This window comes from Dicentrarchus labrax, unplaced genomic scaffold (assembly GCF_905237075.1).
Source record: "Dicentrarchus labrax unplaced genomic scaffold, dlabrax2021, whole genome shotgun sequence".
In the NCBI taxonomy this organism is placed as follows: Eukaryota; Metazoa; Chordata; class Actinopteri; family Moronidae; genus Dicentrarchus; species Dicentrarchus labrax.
The window spans coordinates 23713976-23733975 of record NW_026136708.1 but is presented as its reverse complement, the minus strand read 5'-3'; the positions used below and the strand labels follow the sequence as shown (position 1 = coordinate 23733975).

The 20000-nt window shown below is 43.8% G+C and overlaps 2 protein-coding genes across 5 annotated transcripts in view; one reads left to right on the top strand and one right to left on the bottom strand.

Annotated features, from left to right (window-relative positions):
* The first annotated feature begins 2927 nt into the window (after positions 1–2927).
* Positions 2928–5206, top strand: id2b (inhibitor of DNA binding 2b). The gene is made up of 3 exons (XM_051409242.1): positions 2928–3385; positions 3862–3925; positions 4675–5206. Exons 1-2 carry the CDS (start codon positions 3020–3022, stop codon positions 3919–3921), a joined length of 426 nt encoding a protein of 141 aa, XP_051265202.1. The 5' UTR covers positions 2928–3019; the 3' UTR covers positions 3922–3925; positions 4675–5206.
* A 1536-nt stretch (positions 5207–6742) lies between these two features.
* The window catches only part of kidins220b (kinase D-interacting substrate 220b), a 28942-nt gene continuing 15684 nt past the window's right edge, over positions 6743–20000 (bottom strand). For 2 of the 4 annotated variants that reach the window (XM_051408983.1, XM_051408982.1), the window contains exons 18-30: positions 19863–20000; positions 19255–19492; positions 18478–18566; positions 17634–17778; positions 16959–17121; positions 16705–16883; positions 14068–14303; positions 13306–13428; positions 12082–12111; positions 10902–11039; positions 10723–10821; positions 10015–10245; positions 6743–9931 (exon numbers count right to left, since the gene is read on the bottom strand). The exon at positions 19863–20000 is cut by the window's right edge and continues 3 nt beyond it. In XM_051408983.1, coding sequence (XP_051264943.1) covers positions 8750–9931; positions 10015–10245; positions 10723–10821; positions 10902–11039; positions 12082–12111; positions 13306–13428; positions 14068–14303; positions 16705–16883; positions 16959–17121; positions 17634–17778; positions 18478–18566; positions 19255–19492; positions 19863–20000 — 2991 coding nt within the window. In that variant the 3' untranslated portion in view covers positions 6743–8749. The remainder of the gene's footprint in view (positions 9932–10014; positions 10246–10722; positions 10822–10901; positions 11040–12081; positions 12112–13305; positions 13429–14067; positions 14304–16704; positions 16884–16958; positions 17122–17633; positions 17779–18477; positions 18567–19254; positions 19493–19862) is intronic. The other 2 variants (XM_051408984.1, XM_051408985.1) reach the window with 2 other exon arrangements.

Sequence of the window (20000 nt, the reverse complement as noted above, 5' to 3'; positions counted from 1 at the left end):
GTTGGACCTTTAGGACTGTTACTGATTCACCTGCACACACCTGAGCCTGTTTCATACCTGAGCTCACTGTACTGTGGAATTATTCATCATTAGTTCATTAGACATTAATAATACAGACAGTATTAGCTCATCATTAGTTCATTAGACATTAATAATACAGACAGTATTAGCTCATCATTAGTTCATTAGACATTCATAATACAGACAGTATTAGCTCATTATTAGTTCATTAGACATTAATAATACAGACAGTATTAGCTCATTATTATCTCAGTTTCTCCCACGCTGTTGGACAGACAGAGGACGTCCCGGAGCTGCTGCTAACGTTAGCTCAGCTTGTTTCTCTGATAACTTAAGATCCAGACGTCCGATGACTAAAATCCTTCATCCGGTTCAAATCTAGAGTTAAAAAGCACCAAGATCTAAACAGTGGATGGTAACAATGTGGCTTCAGACTGGATCAACAGTCAATGTATGACAGCTTCTGGCAGACAACCACAACGCTGACGCAGGCACAAAGGGGATATGACGCCATCGACAGGCGGCCGGTGAAACGCAGCGTTACCTGAATAAAATGACAGATTTCTGTGAGTTTGAACGTTGTTGGAAACATTTGTGATAATGGAAGAACTCAACTACATAGAGAACATAGAGCTTATACACTGTTTGAGGTAACATTAAATGAATTGACCTGGTTGGATAATTAACTCTTTAAACTCTGTTTGAGGAGAATTGAATTCATTTCTGAATTAATGTTGTGAGTCCTCGCAGAGCGTCCTCTGATTGGAGACAGTTAAAGGTTCAACATTCACTCGACGATCAATATTTATTTTCTGAATTATCTTTTAATTCTGAGTTTCCACAGGTTGATTTTTATAAATATCTGATTTTCACCTGGAGGTTAATCATTGACAAACATTTGACTTCAGTCAATAAGCTGTTTAATGAAAGTCATTATTTTATAAACTGGTATAATATTAACCCTTTATAGGAACCATATATGGTCACTTCATTATGACGGGTTAATTACACTTCTCTGGCAGATTTTGGTGTTTTTTTATGGGTGATATACGAATATACTCTTCACTGTTACGGCTTTCTTTCACAAATAATTCACAGTGGGCTCCATCTTGATTTGTTTACGGCTTATTTATTACATATTTTAGTATATTGAGGTGGCATATTTCTTTTGCAGCCGCTGTGTGTTCATCCTTCTATAGGAAGAGGAAGCCGCTGTGTGTTCATCCTTCTATAGGAAGAGGAAGCCGCTGTGTGTTCAGCCCTTCTATAGGAAGAGGAAGCCGCTGTGTGTTCATCCTTCTATAGGAAGAGGAAGCCGCTGTGTGTTCATCCTTCTATAGGAAGAGGAAGCCGCTGTGTGTTCATCCTTCTATAGGAAGAGGAAGCCGCTGTGTGTTCAGTCCTTCTATAGGAAGAGGAAGCCGCTGTGTGTTCAGTCCTTCTATAGGAAGAGGAAGCCGCTGTGTGTTCATCCTTCTATAGGAAGAGGAAGCCGCTGTGTGTTCAGCCCTTCTATAGGAAGAGGAAGCCGCTGTGTGTTCATCCTTCTATAGGAAGAGGAAGCCGCTGTGTGTTCAGTCCTTCTATAGGAAGAGGAAGCCGCTGTGTGTTCATCCTTCTATAGGAAGAGGAAGCCGCTGTGTGTTCATCCTTCTATAGGAAGAGGAAGCCGCTGTGCCACAGACGGTTGTTGACGTAGATATCTGACTTTGATTTTCAGACTAAAATGTCTTCTTATATCCACCAATAATAATTGGTATATATATAAAACACTCCAGGGTTGAAATTTTAAATGTCCAAGTATTTCAATGAGTGCCCTGTAAAGGGTTAAAGGGCCAATTCATCACATAGTTAGCCTAGCTTAGCATAAAATAAGCAGTTCCAGCCTGTAGTTTTTATATCAAATAAAAATTAACTTGTTACAGACTGTCTGTCTGTCTGTCTGTCTGTCTGTCTGTCTGTCTGACAGCTCGTTAACTCTCAGAGCAACGTTCAGACAGACAGACAGACCTTTAAGACTCCTGGAGGCTTTTATTGTGAAGGGCTGAAGGAAGTGTTTCATTAGCTTTAATGCTAAAACTAAAACATGTTAATAACGTTAATATAATAAAGTTTGTTTACAGCAGAGGTCAGAGGTCAGAGGTCATCCTCCTTCATCACTTGTTCCTGATGTTAATCAGCTCTCGTCTCAAGAACTGAATTTAATTTACTGATTTTCATTTTGAGATAAAGACCTCCTGACCCCGATTAGTCTGAACAACAACAACAACAACAACAACAACAACATTAAGCACATTGTGTGTGTGCCTCTCACCGTCCAATCAGACGTCACTCTGACACTTGTCCTTTCAAAATAAAGTTACAGTGTGTAAATCAAACAGCAGGAAATCACATTGAGCTTCGTCGCCGTGGAAACAGTTCCTGTTATTATTATTATTATATCACAGTGCCATCAGTGATCAATATTATCAATGAGGACGTCTTCAGCTTTATTCAAATTAATTCATCAACAAACTGTCAGAAAATTATAAAGCAAAAAACTAAAACTGATAAAAATAGTTTTCATTGAATTTAACAGGTGAACCGGAGCTGTGAGAGCGTTAGCTTAGCATAAAAACAGTTCTGAATCTTTGTGTTTTATAAGTTATTGATTATTGATCATATGAGATTCTTTCATTAATTCAACTTTGGTGTTTTTGGTGGTAGGAGTTCACATTATTGTGTCCACCCTCACACTGTGTTTTATTCTGATATTTTATTTATTTATTGTTGATAAATATTCATTTATAGGTTATAAATCAATAATAAGGTTCCAGGTACCAGGTGAGCTGCTGAACTCTGATTGGCTGTTCAGAGGATGACGGACTCCGGAGAGAGCCAATGGGAGTCCAGCTGAGGCTCTATAAGAGGCTCAGTGAGTCTGGTCCGGGTCTCCAGTCCCGGTATCGATCCGGTTCTCTGATGTGAGACTCCAGCAGCTCAGCGGCCAGCAGGAGATATGAGAGCCGGCAGCCCGCTGCTGTCTGCGGGCAGGAGGAGGAGGAGCAGCCGCCGGAGCCTCCGCTGCTCTCCGCGGGGCTTCCCCCGGAACAAGAGCCCGGCGGCGGCGGCGGCGGAGGACCCGCGGGTCCCGGTGCTCCTGCTGCAGGACATGAACCTGTGTTACCGGCTGCTGCGGGAGCTGGTTCCGGGTCCGGTCCGGTCCGCCAGCAGGGTGGAGATCCTGCAGCACGTCATCGACTACATCCTGGACCTGCAGACCGAGCTGGACGCGGACAGCGGGGAGCCGCTCCACCGTGACCGGCCGCAGCAGCTCCTACAGCGGCCACAGAGCGGCCAGAGCCCCGGTACCCAGTACCAGCAGGTACTGATCGATTACTGCTTACTGATCAGGGATCGATTATCACAGTGTTTCTGTTTCATCAGTGTTTGATTTACTCTTTAGAAGTTGGTTTAATTATTGATTATTGATCAGTTATAAGAGTTGTCACAGTTTTTAAATGAATTACTAATTAAATCATTAAAGTCGATTTGATTTCATTGATCCTCAGAACTTAATACAAAATATTCTCGTTTATTTTTCTGACTTATTGATCAATTTGTTGTACATTTATGTGTTTATATTTAGTTTGTGAGCAGCATTAAGAGAACATACAATCCTGTTATTAAATATTAACATCCCTTGTATATGAACCACTAATAATAATAGTGATTATTGTCATTATAATCTTCCTTTAGTCACTTATTATAAAACAATAAACTTTATTAACATTACTGATAGTTGACATTGAACAGGAGGATCTGACCTTTGACCCCCAGCTCTCCTTTGTGTCTCTGCAGACCAGCCAGGTCCCTGAAACGGACCCTGAGGTTGAGGAGAGCCGGACTCTGCTGCACTGAGACAGTGAGAACACACAGTGGCTGCAGTATCACCAGACTCCCTTTACAAAAACACCATTTTAGAGTTTTTGATTGAAGAGAAACTTTATAAACTTTATAGACGACGATGTAAGAGCATTGTTAGTGTCAGTGTGTGTGTTCAGTTACAGAGCGAGGAGTGTGATCAGATCAATAATGGTTAATAATTGTCTCTTTCTGGCCGATGATGACGAGCACCACATTGTCTGTGTGTGTGTTTATGGGAACACGGAGCATGCTCAGTAGAGTCAGATTGTTGGAGGTTTTAATATTCGTGCACAATGTGACGTCGCGGTGTTCCTGTGGCGCCGACTGCAGGGCGACAGGAAGTGATCACAAACTCTCCAAACGCCCCGTTTTATTTACGGTCGCTCAAATCGAGAAACCAGGAGGAGAAAGTGATATTTAACAGGTAGCTGAGTTTAAAGTTCTGTCAGGAACCAGACTCTGTTAATAAAACCAGTCATTTTAAACTCCTCTGAGGTAAAACGATGTTTTTATTAATGCAGTCTGGTGACTTCGAAGAGAATCTGAATGTCACGTGCAGACAAACTCTTCTTCTTTTTGTTTCACTTTATTTACTTTCTCTTTATTTACGTCTCCAGACTTTAACGAGGCCTCGACTGGGTTTCTGTGGGTTCTCAGCTTAGTGTGGCTCAGAGGAAGTTGTCCCATCACAATAAAAGCATTGTGTCAGACTGCCCTGTTTCACTCGTTCACACGTTTCTCCTCCAGGTGTCTGAGGAGAGGACCTCGGCAGGTTCTTCTTCACGTTCACTCAGTTTGAGTCTCAGAGACGTTCGTTGACTCCACCGACGTCTGGAACCGGCATGTTGGGAGGGTTCTGGATTCTGTCGGGATCTGGACTCTGGATCTGGACTCTGGATCTACTGCGTTCAATCAGGCTGCTAAAAATCTGTGTTTTTAACATTAAGTCTGGTTCAGGTGAAACAACTTGAGACGTGAACAGGACGTCAGAGCTCCTTTCACTTCCTGTCTGTTTATCCACTCACCCTCATCCTCCTCCTCCTCCTCCTCATCCTCACCCTCATCCTCCTCCTCATCCTCACCCTCATCCTCCTCCTCATCCTCACCCTCCTCCTCCTCCTCACCCTCACCCTCACCCTCATCCTCATCCTCACCCTCCTCCTCCTCCTCATCCTCACCCTCACCCTCATCCTCATCCTCCTCCTCCTCCTCCTCACCCTCACCCTCCTCCTCCCCCTCCTCCTCCTCACCCTCATCCTCACCCTCCGCACCCTCATCCTCACCCTCCTCCTCCCCCTCATCCTCACCCTCACCCTCCTCCCCTCCTCCTCACCCTCACCCCCTCCTCACCCTCCTCCTCATCCTCCTCCTCCTCCTCCTCCTCCCCCCTCCGCACCCTCACCCTCCTCCTCACCCTCCTCCTCCTCACCCTCATCCTCACCCTCCTCCTCACCCTCCCCCTCCTCCTCACCCTCCTCCTCACCCTCACCCTCCTCCTCACCCTCCTCCTCCTCCTCACCCTCCTCCTCACCCTCACCCTCCGCACCCTCACCCTCCTCCTCACCCTCCGCACCCTCATCCTCCTCCTCATCCTCACCCTCATCCTCACCCTCCTCCTCACCCTCCTCCTCCTCACCCTCCTCCTCACCCTCCTCCTCCTCACCCTCATCCTCATCCTCACCCTCCTCCTCCTCATCCTCATCCTCACCCTCACCCTCCTCCTCACCCTCATCCTCATCCTCCTCCTCATCCTCATCCTCCTCCTCACCCTCCTCCTCCTCCTCACCCTCCTCCTCATCCTCATCCTCACCCTCACCCCTTATTCTGAAAACAAAGCACTTCCTTTGTCTTAGAGGAGCTTTATTGTGACAGGACAGGAAGTGTTTGTTGTTGTTAAAGTTTAATTTTATTGTTGTTCATCCTGTAAAAACACTGAGACTGTAAACTTTTATACAATCAATAAAATAAACTGTTTGTAAAGATGAAATATGAGGATTTATTTATTGATCTGCAGTCAATAATTGATTAATTGAGTTTATGAAGCAGTTTAAGAATTATTTTAACTTCAAAGTGACAAAAAAAAACTTTTGAAGGAAATTCAGTATTTTATTTTGTAGTGATCGGTACTAGAGGAAGCCTGAGATCAATAATTAATGTGTTCATTAGTTTTTATTAAACTGTAAATGTAACTTATTTAAGAAATATGTTTGTCTATGTTTAACAGTGTAGAATTATTATTGATCAATTACGTAACAGATTAAATGATTTAATGAAGCTATCGTATGAATGTGATGGATTATTGATTATTTATTATCTATTGATAAAAAATATAGGAAGAGATAATGTGACAGTACAGTTAGATCTAAACAAACAAACAGGAAACACAAAAAAAGACTGACTCTAAAATCCTCTGTTGAATATAAATATAAATATATAAATATAATATAAATATATATAATACAAATATAATATAAATATATATATAATATAAATATATAAATATAATATAAATATATATAATACAAATATAATATAAATATATAAATATATATAAATATAATATAAATATATATATAATATAAATATAATATAAATATATATAAATATAAAGGTATATTTGTATTAAATGTATATTTATATGTGTATTATGTGATTTATAGTCAGTGTTTGAGTCTCAGATTGTGAACTAATGTCGCCTCCTGGTGGTGAAAGCTTTAATATACTTTAATGTACTTTAATTCAAACACACATTCAAAGTAACGACTGTATTAAAATAAAGAAACTAATAAAAGTGATCAGATTAAAAACAGACAGCTTCAATGTTCAACATCCAGGTTTTATTTCTTTTAGTTCACAACATTAAAGTTGAGTTGAGAGCACTGAGACGCAAACTGTAAAACATGCAGACGACACGTAAACATTATTATAATAATACTCAGATATTTATCTTCTGTTTAACAATCAATATCTGCTCATTTCTTCTGACTGTCCAATTAAAGATTAAAGGAACAAACCTGCAGGAGTCAGTCGTTAATATTCATTAATATTCCTTAATATTTAACTTCAGCTTCAACCAACGATTACTTTAACTATTGATTAATCAGCTGATTTTTTTTCTCAATTAATCTGTGAAACCTTGAGTCCATTATGTCTTTAAATATTCTGTCCAACAGTTCAAACAGCAAAATATTCAGTTCACTGACATAAAAAGCAGCAACTTCTCACCTGAAACGATGAATAAATTATTAAAAAGTGCTAATTTATTTATTTTTTGACGCAGAAACACGATCACAGATTAGTTTGTTCTCACATAAACAGAAACACTGTGAACGGACACAAGTTAATACTGAACACTGACGTTTCCAACACACTGAACTTATTCTAAGACTTCATCAATAATTAGTTTAATTTAATTGTTTTTCTTTGTTTACAAACTGAGTCTAATTAGAATTATAATCACATTAACATCTTGTTTCTGTCACCAACACATTTAAATGTTTTACTAAATCAATTTAGTCTTTTAATTATTCAGTCAGTTTGTTTTAGTGGATCTGATTTATTGATTGATTTTATTGATTGATCTGCCTCCATCAACAGTTCAGTGTGTGAGAAAGTGCAGCAGCCTCCACAACAACAACAACAACAACAACAACAACAGAGTTTATGATCTAAAACTCAAATAATTATTAGTTTGTGATTTTAAAGTCTGTGGTTGGAAACCTGCAAATAGTTTACACATTGTCACACTGGTTTACAGGGACACTGACTTCACACTGGTTTACAGGGACACTGACTTCACACTGGGTTACAGGGACACTGAAGAGTGAACAGAAACTCTTATTTCAGCCCAGATCAATCAGTCAGTACCAGAACTCAAAGTAAAATCTACTGTTGTAATTTTTATTATAACTGCACATTAATGAATGAATCCAAATATTACTGACTACAGTCTGGATCAGTTCAATGTGTTTAGTTCCAGTAATTGTGTCCGTCAGAATAAAAGCAGTATGATGTTTGTACATCATGTCCTAATTTAAAACATCATAAATATGTTTGTTCTTTAACTCTTTATCTTTTCTAATGTTTTATAGAAACGTTTGCAGCTCCGTCTCATCAGATTATAAACTTTAAGTCTCAGTTCTACATTTTGTTCTTCAGTCCAAACAAATTTCACAATAAAATGTGAGAATGTTTGCCAACAATTAAAATAATTAACATCCACACCGTTACTGGAGGTTTAATGTAATAACATCAGTGGTCTCTGAGGATTTGTTCCTAATTATCAAATGTTTAATTTAATCTGGTTTAAATCCGATATTCTCCTCTTTAGAGATGATAATTCATAAACATCTGCAGCTCCTGATCTTCTGATCTCAGTGCACCTTCACTTCATACCTGCATACAAGTTCACAGCAGTGAAGACTCTAATATTGAACCAATAATAATAATAATAATAATACTAATACTGAAGTGTTGGTTTCTGGAGGCATTAGTCACATCACAACATGCAGCAGCTTCTAGTTCTAATAAAGTTTCTACACAACAACATCAAACTACTGATCAATAATCAATAACAGTCCGCCAGCAGCCGCTTCTACAACCTTCTCATGTCACATTATCATATTTCACTGTTTTAACAACAGATCAGGAGCTTTTCAGTTTTTATCTTTTCTAATAAATGGATTCATGTTTTGATAGTTTTAATTATTATTAAATTATTATTACTGATTGGTTCAGACGGTTGAAGGCGGCTCCTGGTCGGACCCTCAGTGCTCTCCTCGCCGTGAGGTCACAGGATGCTCTCCCGCTCCTCGCCGTGAGGTCACAGGATGCTCTCCCGCTCCTCGCCGAAGGTGACAGTGTCGGAGGACACGGTGCAGATCTCCGGCGGGTCTCCGGGTTTCAGCCCCCTCTTCAGGTGGACCACTCTGACGTTCTCATTGTTGGGCCCCGGCCGGGTGGCGGTGGTAGAGGAGGAGGAGGAGGAGCTCGGGGACATGATGACGTCACTGGAGGAGGAGGTGGCGTTGGAGGAGGAGCCCTCTGCGGGGGGGCGGGGCCGGTTGCCCTGCTGGGCGTTGGTGTTGTTGTTGAGCGTGACGTTGCTCGGCGTGCGGTTCAGGTTGTAGCTCTTGGAGGAAGGCCAGCTCTCCTCGGGGCTGCTGGCCAGCAGGCTGCACTGGTCCTCGGAGCAGATGGACATACGGGCGACCGCCGGGTCCTGGAGGCCGCTGAGGCTGCTGGGAAGTCCGCGCTTCCTGGCCTGGCTCTCCTCGTCCAGCTCGATCAGGTTGGCTCTCTCCAGCTGCGACAGGTCGGCCTCCTCGTCCTGCAGCGAGTGGTTGGGCGAGCTCTCGTTGGAGCGCACGCCAGAATCCGACGAGTCCTTCTTGTCCAACATGGCGTCCGACAGGTAGTCCTTCCCCTTCAGCGCCAGCGAGCCGCCGGGGAGCTTCGGGTCGACCACCTTCTTGCCATCTTTTAGGAGGGGAGCGTTGTCGGACTCCTCAGACTCCTCGTCATCGCTGGTCAGCTTCTGGTAGCGCAGCCCGCCGCCCGCCTTCAGCTTCAGGTCAGCGGCGCCCTGGAACAGCCCGCCTCTTTCCGCCGAGGTCTTGCGGGTCAGCAGAGACTTGGAGGACCCGTGGTCGCCCTTCTCGTCCTCCTCTGTGATGGGGTCCAGTGTGTCGCCGTTGGATGCAAAGTCGGCGTTGTCTGCTGCCGGTTTGCCGCCGCTCCTTTTGTTGAAGGACTTTCGTCCGTCCTGCTCGCCGCCATCTTTGCTCTTGTCCTCTGATGATGATGTCATGAACTGTCCCGGCTGCGGTTGGACGGGCCTCTCGCCGCCGCCGCCGCCGCCCATCTCCAGCTGAGCCATCTGGGCGATGTACTCCTGGTAGGCGTTGCGGTACTCGGACTGCTGTTTGTCTGTCAGCTTGCCGATGTCGTTGGAGGATTCCTGCGAGTTCAGGCTCGTCATGCTGGCGGTTCTGTGAGCGCCGCTCTGAGGAAACACCACAGAAGAAGAGTTGAAGAACCAGAACCTGTAGATATGCACATTAAAGGTCAAAGGTCGTCCAGTTTTACCATCCACTGCAGGTTTCCGTGTCTCGCCGGGTCGTCCAGTCCCACAGTGCTCAGCTCCTCGAAGCTCAGGTTGAAGCTGTACATCGGGGAGGCGTCCGGGTTGGCGCCGCCTGCGAGGGGCGGAGCCACGGCTCGCCTTCCTGCCTCGGTGTGACCGCCCATGACGCTGCCTTGCTCACTGGCAGCTTCCTCGTGCAACACCTGACTCTCAATGTGACGCATGTCCAGAACCTGCAGCCAGGAGGACGAAACCGTCAAAGGTTCAGAAATAAACTCAAATGTTTATATTTTCTGTTTTCTGACTGAATGTATCAGGATACTCTGACGGCTAACGGCTCTGGAAGACTTTAGAGAGTTATGAAGTTTTATTCTGTTTGTGACATGATGCATTTTCTTGAAAGTAGTAACTTGTTAGTTAGTAGCTTGCTGATGCTTCTATGCTAAAGTAACATTAACAGTTTCAGTAAAACTATCTTATGTTACCATAATAGCATCTTATGGTAACATGGAGCGTAATTTTATATGTGGCTGTTTTTCTACATTTGGTTTAAACAGAGAAAATAACTGACAGATAATAAATAAAATAAAAACATCTTTTTACTTACACTGTATAATGTTTGTATATATTTATAATGAAGGGAACTAGAGACCTAAATGATCATTAAATGACCTTTTACCAGTTCATGGTGTGGTGTTCGGTGTACTGACCGTGGCTCTGAAGAGTTGCCAGTCTCCAAAGTTCATGTTCATCTCTTTCTTCAGCTCGTCGATGTTACACTGAGACAAAACTCTGCCGTTAACGTTCGCCTGTAAACGAGACGCCGTTCATTAACCCGGAACATAAAAACACGTCACTCAGTCTCATTGGATCATTTTCTGCCACCGACCTTCCTGATGGTGGCGCTGTACTGTGCCATCATGCTCTGGTCGATGCCTTCGATCTGCCGCACGCGCTCGCACACGGATTCCGTCGCCATGGAGCTGAGGAGGATGGCGGGAGCACCCGACACCACGGAGGCCGAACCCTGAACACAAACACACGCAGGTTTGATTCCCAATAAAACACTTTAACAACTGTTTTAAAACTCTGGAAAATAAACTTTAAATGTTTTAAACTTTAGTTTCCAGTTTATAAACACTGCAAACTACATGAAGATATTAGTTTCTACAGATCTACAGACCTAACCTCCACTTTCTGAGATTATTGTGACTTTGATTGATCGATTGTTAACGATGGATCACCCTGAAGTTACTAATGCAGTTCCACAAGGTTCTGAACTTGGATCAATTCTATTCACTTTATATATGCTCCCTTTAGGCAACATCATTAGGAATCAATCCATTAACGTTCACTGTTATGCAGATGATACGCAGTTATATCTATCAATAAAGTCCAATTAAATTAACCAACTAGCTAAATTACCAACATGTCTTATGGACATACAAAGTAGGGATGTTCATCCCTTCACAACTAATTTTGCAGTCGATTACATAATTTAAATTTAGACTAGTCGAGTAAACGCTGTAAACATGTTGTGATGCTACGGACATGGTAATAAGTACTAATTTAATTCATCAGTTATTAATTGCTTCTCTACTCGAGGTCTTTTCCTTTCTTTTGCTTCTTGAGAAAATGTTTATTTTGGTAAGATAATTAAACCGTTCGTTGGTATTAAAGTCGTCACATCTGATTTTATTTTGTATTTCCTGAACTAAATCTGGAAAATCTTTTATTTAATATTTTATTTAGTAAACTGCTGCATTGAGACATATTTTATTTTGAAAAGGGTTAAAACAGTTACATTTAATATTAGTACAGAAACTGAGGTAAAATACATGTTTAAACTACAACAGTTGGTATTTATCGAGCATCTTGTGACTTGTTTTTATTGTTTACAGTGTGTGGGAGGGGAAAATGTGATGGGGGGTCAGCTGGGTCACTGAGCAGATCAAACACATCCTACTCTACTGAGGCTGCAGGCTAGAGGTGCATGCTGGGAGTTGTAGTAGGTGGAGCATTTCAGAAGGAATTAGTCTGAAAGTGGGACAGCAGGGAGGGTTCAATACCTGTTTCCTTTTCAAAGATGAAACCTTATACTGCAGACAGACAGACAGACAGACAGACAGACAGGTGAGGAATGAAACAGCTGGAGAGAAAACATCTGGAAACAGATGACTGACAGTAGGACAGAGAGAGGAAATGACTGCTGACAATATCTCTGACTGTTTCAGAGAGATAAGAAAGAACATTAAAATAAGTTTTGTAGTTTCTGGAACCTCGGATCAATAAACTGGAACTGGAGGCGGAGCTCCGTTCAGTGACGCACGACGTTCAGCGTTAATGTTGGTCAGAAATCTATCGTTTCACTTCCCCTGTACAAACTGTTTCATATATTACCGATCTGCAAACAAAGACTCTCTTATTGCCGCCACGCAGCCGAGACTCTGGCGACGTTCAGAAGCCACAGAAGAAGAGACAGAGGGCAGGGGAAGCGTGGAGCCCGGTGCCAACAACAGCAGAAGAAGACAAAGCAGAAACTAGAAGCTGGTGATGACGGGAAGGTTTTTAAAAATCTGTGAGTAACTGAATTAGTTTAAATGTGTCGAGGACCAAAACTATGGTAGCCCATTGGTGCCAAAAAACCCAACAATTTAACAACAACAACAACAACAATAATAATAATAATAATAATAACAATAATAATGATAAAAATAATAATAATAACAATAATAATAATAACAACAACAACAACAACAATAATAATAATAACAATAATAAAATAATAATAATAATATAAAAATAATAATAACAATAATAAAAAAACAACACAACAAAATAATAATAATGATAAAATACTATGAAGGACATTTAATGTTGCAGCTTTTAAATATGAATAATTTGTAATTTTCAATTCAATTCAATTTATTTGTATAGCACAATTAAACAAGTTATCTCAGGACACTTTTCAAATAGAGCAGGTCTAGACGAACTCTTAACATTTTCACTGTATTAATCTGTTTTCCTGGTGTAAATGAGCTTCCATACAAATCTAATTAGGAAACAAATACACTGAATGAATAAGAAATGAAATGAATCGGTCAAATAAACAACAGGTGAAAAGATAAATGTATAAAATGAGTAAATAAACTGTGAAAAGCAGAAACTGATTTATTGATTTTATTGTTATTGTTTTATATTTGTGTGTTTATGAAGTGACTGTAATGAAATCAACATGATGAGCTTTAATGTTTGTCAGTTCAGAGCCTCCGTATCGGGCTGGTGGTACTCACAGGTGCAGCTGAGGCGTCCCGACTGAAGGAGGTTTTAGGTAGTGGGCGAGGGTGGAGGTGTGATGGGTAGGAGGAGGCCATGAGTGGGCGTGGCAGCTGGTAAAGGTGATGGGGGAAATATGGCTGGGGGGGGGGTAGAAAATCAAAATAATGTTCATGGAGACGATTCAACATCAAACAGGAAGGAAGCAACTCAAACAAACAACAAACAAACAAACAAACAAACAAACAAACAAACAGTGAATCTCTGCCGACAGACACACTGACCACAGCAGTGTAGCAGCTAACTGAGCTAACAGAGCTAACAGAGCTAACCCGAGCTAACAGAGCTAACCCGAGCTAACAGAGCTAACAGAGCTAACTGAGCTAACCGAGCTAACAGAGCTAACAGAGCTAACTGAGCTAACAGAGCTAACCCGAGCTAAAAGAGCTACCCCGAGCTAACAGAGCTAACTGAGCTAACGAGCAGCTGCTGTCTGGTGGCACATTCATACTGTTTATAAAAGATTCTGTGAGCTACCTGTTTGTAGCTAAGCTAACGGCAGAGACTGACTGATGAACGTTCATCTGACAGCAAATAAAATCAAACTGACACAAATAAATAAATGATAACAAACTGAACCAGGTGACGTCACAGCGTTACCTCACATTCAGCCAATCAGGTGAGTCCAGGACGAGATTTGGGACTAAGAACCTGAGAGCTGACTCTCACCTGTCAATAAGAGTGACATCATCAGGTGTGTGGGCGGAGCCTGTACTCACCCTGTTGTAGAAGGGGTGCTGAGGGCCGACCATGCCGCTGTAGTAGCTGCTGTGAGGCTGCGGGGAGACCACGCCCCCTGCTGGCGGGTTGAACGGCCCGCTGAAGGACGCGGACGGCGAGCACGCCGACGACACCTGAGAGTACACTGAGGTGGGGCGGGGCTGCGCCTCCTGCAGGGGGACGGGCGGGTATGTAACCCCGCCCATATTCATCTGCTCCCGGGCAGCACGAACATCTGGATCAGAGAGAGAGAACATCTGGATCAGAGAACATCTGGATCAGAGAGAGAGAACATCTGGATCAGAGAGAGAGAGAACATCTGGATCAGAGAGAGAGAACATCTGGATCAGACAGAGAACATCTGGATCAGAGAACATCTGGATCAGAGAGAGAGAACATCTGGATCAGAGAGAGAGAGAACATCTGGATCAGAGAACATCTGGATCAGAGAGAGAGAACATCCGGATCAGAAGAACATCTGGATCAGAGAGAGAGAACACGATCAGAGAACATCTGGATCAGAGAGAGAGAACATCTGGATCAGACAGAGAGAGAGAACATCTGGATCAGAGAGAGAGAATATCTGGATCAGAGAACATCTGGATCAGAGAGAGAGAACATCTGGATCAGAGAACATCTGGATCAGAGAGAGAGAGAGAACATCTGGATCAGACAGAGAGAAACATCTGGATCAGAGAACATCTGGATCAGAGAGAGAACATCTGGATCAGACAGAGAACATCTGGATCAGACAGAGAGAGAGAACATCTGGATCAGAGAGAGAGAACATCTGGATCAGACAGAGAGAACATCTGGATCAGAGAACATCTGGATCAGACAGAGAACATCTGGATCAGACAGAGAGAGAGAACATCTGGATCAGAGAGAGAGAGAGAACATCTGGATCAGAGAGAGAACATCTGGATCAGACAGAGAGAACATCTGGATCAGACAGAGAGAACATCTGGATCATAGCACTCGCAGTAGTACTCGCAGTAGTATTCGCAGTAGCACTCGCAGTAGTACTCGCAGTAGCACTCGCAGTAGTACTCGCAGCAGTATTCGCAGTAGTACTCGCAGTAGTATTCGCAGTAGCACTCGCAGTAGTACTCGCAGTAGTACTCGCAGTAGTATTTGCAGTAGTACTCGCAGTAGTATTCGCAGTAGTATTCGCAGTAGCACTCGCAGTAGTATTCGCAGTAGTATTCGCAGTAGTATTCGCAGTAGTACTCGCAGTAGTACTCGCAGTAGTACTCGCAGTAGTATTCGCAGTAGTATTCGCAGTAGCACTCGCAGTAGCACTCGCAGTAGCACTCGCAGTAGCACTCGCAGTAGTATTCGCAGTAGCACTCGCAGTAGCACTCGCAGTAGCACTCGCAGTAGCACTCGCAGTAGCACTCGCAGTAGTACTCGCAGTAGCACTCGCAGTAGCACTCGCAGTAGTACTCGCAGTAGCACTCGCAGTAGTACTCGCAGTAGTACTCGCAGTAGTACTCGCAGTAGCACTCGCAGTAGTACTCGCAGTAGCACTCGCAGTAGTACTCGCAGTAGTACTCGCAGTAGCACTCGCAGTAGCACTCGCAGTAGTACTCGCAGTAGCACTCGCAGTAGTACTCGCAGTAGCACTCGCAGTAGTACTCGCAGTAGTACTCGCAGTAGTACTCGCAGTAGCACTCGCAGTAGTACTCGCAGTAGCACTCGCAGTAGCACTCGCAGTAGCACTCGCAGTAGCACTCGCAGTAGCATTCGCAGTAGCACTCGCAGTAGTACTCGCAGTAGTACTCGCAGTAGTATTCGCAGTAGTACTCGCAGTAGTACTCGCAGTAGTACTCGCAGTAGCATTCGCAGTAGTACTCGCAGTAGTACTCGCAGTAGTACTCGCAGTAGTATTCGCAGTAGTACTCGCAGTAGTACTCGCAGTAGTACTCGCAGTAGTATTCGCAGTAGTACTCGCAGTAGCACTCGCAGTAGTACTCGCAGTAGCACTCGCAGTAGTATTCGCAGTAGTACTCGCAGTAGTATTCGCAGTAGTATTCGAGTATCGCAGTAGCACTCGCAGTAGTATTCGCAGTGATGCACTCGCAGTAGTACTCGCAGTAGTATCGCAGTAGCACTCGCAGTAGTACTCGCGAGTAGCACTCGCAGTAGTACTCGCAGTAGTACTCGCAGTAGTACTCGCAGTAGTACTCGCAGTAGTACTCGCAGTAGTACTCGCAGTAGTACTGCAGTCGCAGTGGTACTCGCAGTAGCACTCGCAGTAGTACTCGCAGTAGTACTCGCAGTAGTACTCGCAGTAGTACTCGCAGTAGTACTCGCAGTAGTACTCGCAGTACTAGCACTCGCAGTAGTAACTCGCAGTAGTACTCGCAGTAGTACTCGCAGTAGTACTCGCAGTAGACTCGCAGTAGCACTCGCAGTAGTACTCGCAGTAGCACTCGCAGTAGTACTCGCAGTAGTACTCGCAGTAGCACTCGCAGTAGTATTCGCAGTAGTACTCGCAGTAGTATTCGCAGTAGCACTCGCAGTAGCACTCGCAGTAGTATTCGCAGTAGCACTCGCAGTAGTATTCGCAGTAGTACTCGCAGTAGTACTCGCAGTAGTATTCGCAGTAGTATTCGCAGTAGTACTCGCAGTACCTGCTATGATCTCCCTCAGTTTGGGGTCCAGGTTCACGGTGCAGGGCAGGAAGGTCCGGATGTCTCGGGCCGTTAGGACCGGCGTTCGTGACGACAGGAAGACCTCGAAGCTGCGAACGTCTCCGTCGATCTCGAGCAGAGGCTCCACGTCTTTGGTGGTCGGGATGTTCTTGGACACCCTGAGAGAGAAAATACAATGATCATTCTGATCGATCGACGGGATCAGATCAATCGTATCGCAGACGACCTCTGACCTCTCGTAGATGGTCTTGAGCGTGGCCTGGTCCGGGACCCCGTCGGTCTCCTCCAGGTACAGGATGAGCCAGGACGTCCTGTAGGGCCACTGCTCTGTCAGGTTGATCCAGGACGCCAGGCGGTCCCAGTTAAAGCTGATCTGATTGGCTCGCAGCAGACGGCCTGCAGGAAGAGGAAGTTACATCACAGACTGACAGTAATAATAAAATCCACCTGTTTGGATCAGATGTTCAGTGTTTCTCTTCTTAAACTCCAGAGGGCGCCGGTGTCAGTAGCTGTATCGGGGAGCGTGGCGGCGGGAAGCCCGACAGTGTCGTTAAAATGAGGCAGCTTATTGTAAACATAAAATCAAATCAGGAGAGTGAGAGAAGATGGATGCAGATACGAAGGTTATATCATAATTAATGATTCTTTTATTTGAACAATAAAATATATTTTCTGAGAAATTAAAGATTATAATTTGTCTCAGTTGAAATAATCTGATCCTCTAATTCATCCTGATTCTGATCAAGTGTTTGTTGTTTGTTTGTTCCTGTACTGTATCTGTCTGTAGATATCTGGTTATAAATAAGGACTTTATGTTATTTTATGGGCTTTAGAACTGATGGCGGAGTTTTTAACGACACAGTGTCAGTGCTGATATTGATCCTGTGATCAGCTGATTGATTGATGACCTGTGACGGAGACGATGTTGAGCAGCCTCCTCATCGTCTGTGGGCTGATGTCACTGAACCAGTCCTCCGTCACCATCAGCTTCGTCAGGTCGAACGACATCTGCCGAGTCACCGAGCGCTGCACCTGCCGGCGCCGGTACGTGTCCTGAACACACAGGTCACATGATCAGACAGGAAGCATCCACACACACACACACACACACAGACACACACACACACACACACACAGACACACAGACACACACACACACACACACACACACACACACACACACACACAGACACACACACACACACACACACACACACACACACACACACACACACACACACTCACACACACACACACACACACACACACACACACACACACACACTCACACACACACACACACACACCACACAAAACACACAACAAAAACAAAAACAACAAACAAAAACACAACAAAACACAAAAACACACACAAAAAAAAACACACCACACACACACACACACTCACACACACACACTCACAAACACACACACAACAAACACACACACACACACACACACACACACACAAAAACACACACAAACACACACACACACCACACACACACACTCACACACACACACACACACACACACACACACACACACACACACACACACACACACACACACACACACACACACACACACACACACACACACTCACACACACACACACACACACACACACACACACACACACACACACACACACACACACTCACACACACACACACACACACACACACACACACACACACACACACACACACACACACACACACACACACACACACACACACACACACTCACCCTGCGGTTGAGCGTCGTCTTGCTGCCAAACTTGGTTAACTCTCCCAGACTGTGCTGAGACAACTTCCTGTCCAACTCCTCATGCCAACCTGCAGACAGACAGACAGACAGACAGACAGACAGACAGACAGACAGACAGACAGACAGACAGACAGACAGACAGGCAGACAGACAGACAGGCAGACAGACAGACACAGGCAGACAGACGGGGTGAATGAACAGCGTTAACCAGCTCTTATATTACTGAGAAAAGTTCATTATTGAAACAGTCAAACTGTTAGTCTCATTGATCAGAATACACTGTATCATTATTGATTATTGATCAGTATACACTGTATCTTTATGGATCATTGATCAGTATACACTGTATCATTATTGATTATTGATCAGTATACACGTATCTTTATGGATCATTGATCAGTATACACGTATCATTATTGATTATTGATCAGTATACACGTATCTTTAGGATCATGATCAGAATACACTGTATCTTTATGGATCATTGATCAGTATACACTGTATCATTATTGATTATTGATCAGTATACACTGTATCTTTATGGATCATTGATCAGTATACACTGTATCATTATTGATTATTGATCAGTATACACTGTATCTTTATGGATCATTGATCAGTATACACTGTATCTTTATTGATTATTGATCAGAATACACTGTATCTTTATGGATGATATTGATCAGTATACACTGTATCATTATTGATTATTGATCAGTATACACTGTATCATTAGAATGCTGTTGTCATGGTTACCGTCAGCGGTGGCAGTGTCCCCGTTAGCCGGCGCAGCGGCACACATCTTCCTGGCGCTGGAGAGTCCTCTGCTGTTGAGGAAGACGGGCAGGTGGACGATGTTCCTCATGTAGTCGTGTCCGTTGATGTTGGAGTCTCTGAGGACGCTGTTCAGGTTCTGGTTGATGGCTTTGATGATGATGTGGGGATCGCTGGCGAAGATAGAGATGAAGGGGCCTTTGGAGAACAACACCCGCACCTGCAGCACAAACAGAGAGGAAGAACGTCACTGACTGTGGTGCTGCCTCAGTATCTGGACCTCGTGGATCCAGGACGAGAGGAGTCCAGGAGGGATCAGTGGACGGAATTTAAGAATCATCATCTTCCAAAATAAAACTGAAGAATGCTACAGAAGATGAAGACTAACAGGCTACAGGCTGACAGGCTGATAAGTGAGGTCAGGGAGTAGCAGAGGGGTATCAGCAGCAGGGTCAGTGAACACAGAGATCACTTTCAATAAATATTCCACGGAGGAAAGGCTCCTTTAAGAGTGACGGAACACTGATTATATTTTATATCACTAATAAACAACGTGTGAAACAGGAAGTGAAACAGGAAGTGAACCTCACCGTGTCGAGCATCTGCAGAACTTTGTCCTGTTCACACGAGTCCAGTCCGTCGATGACGACCGCCAACCTCGTCTGATGCTGCGTGAAGCCGTCGATGGTCTTCGCCATCCTCGCCATCAGCTCCACCTCGTGCTTCAG

What these genes read in the sequence shown, in the direction of transcription:
- id2b (XM_051409242.1), top strand. Translation starts at nt 3,020, where the DNA reads ATGAGAGCCGGCAGCCCGCTGCTGTCTGCGGGCAGGAGGAGGAGGAGC. An exon ending in CCGGTACCCAGTACCAGCAG is followed by an intron (nt 3,386 to 3,861) that starts GTACTGATCGAT and finishes GTGTCTCTGCAG; the next exon opens with ACCAGCCAGGTCCCTGAAAC.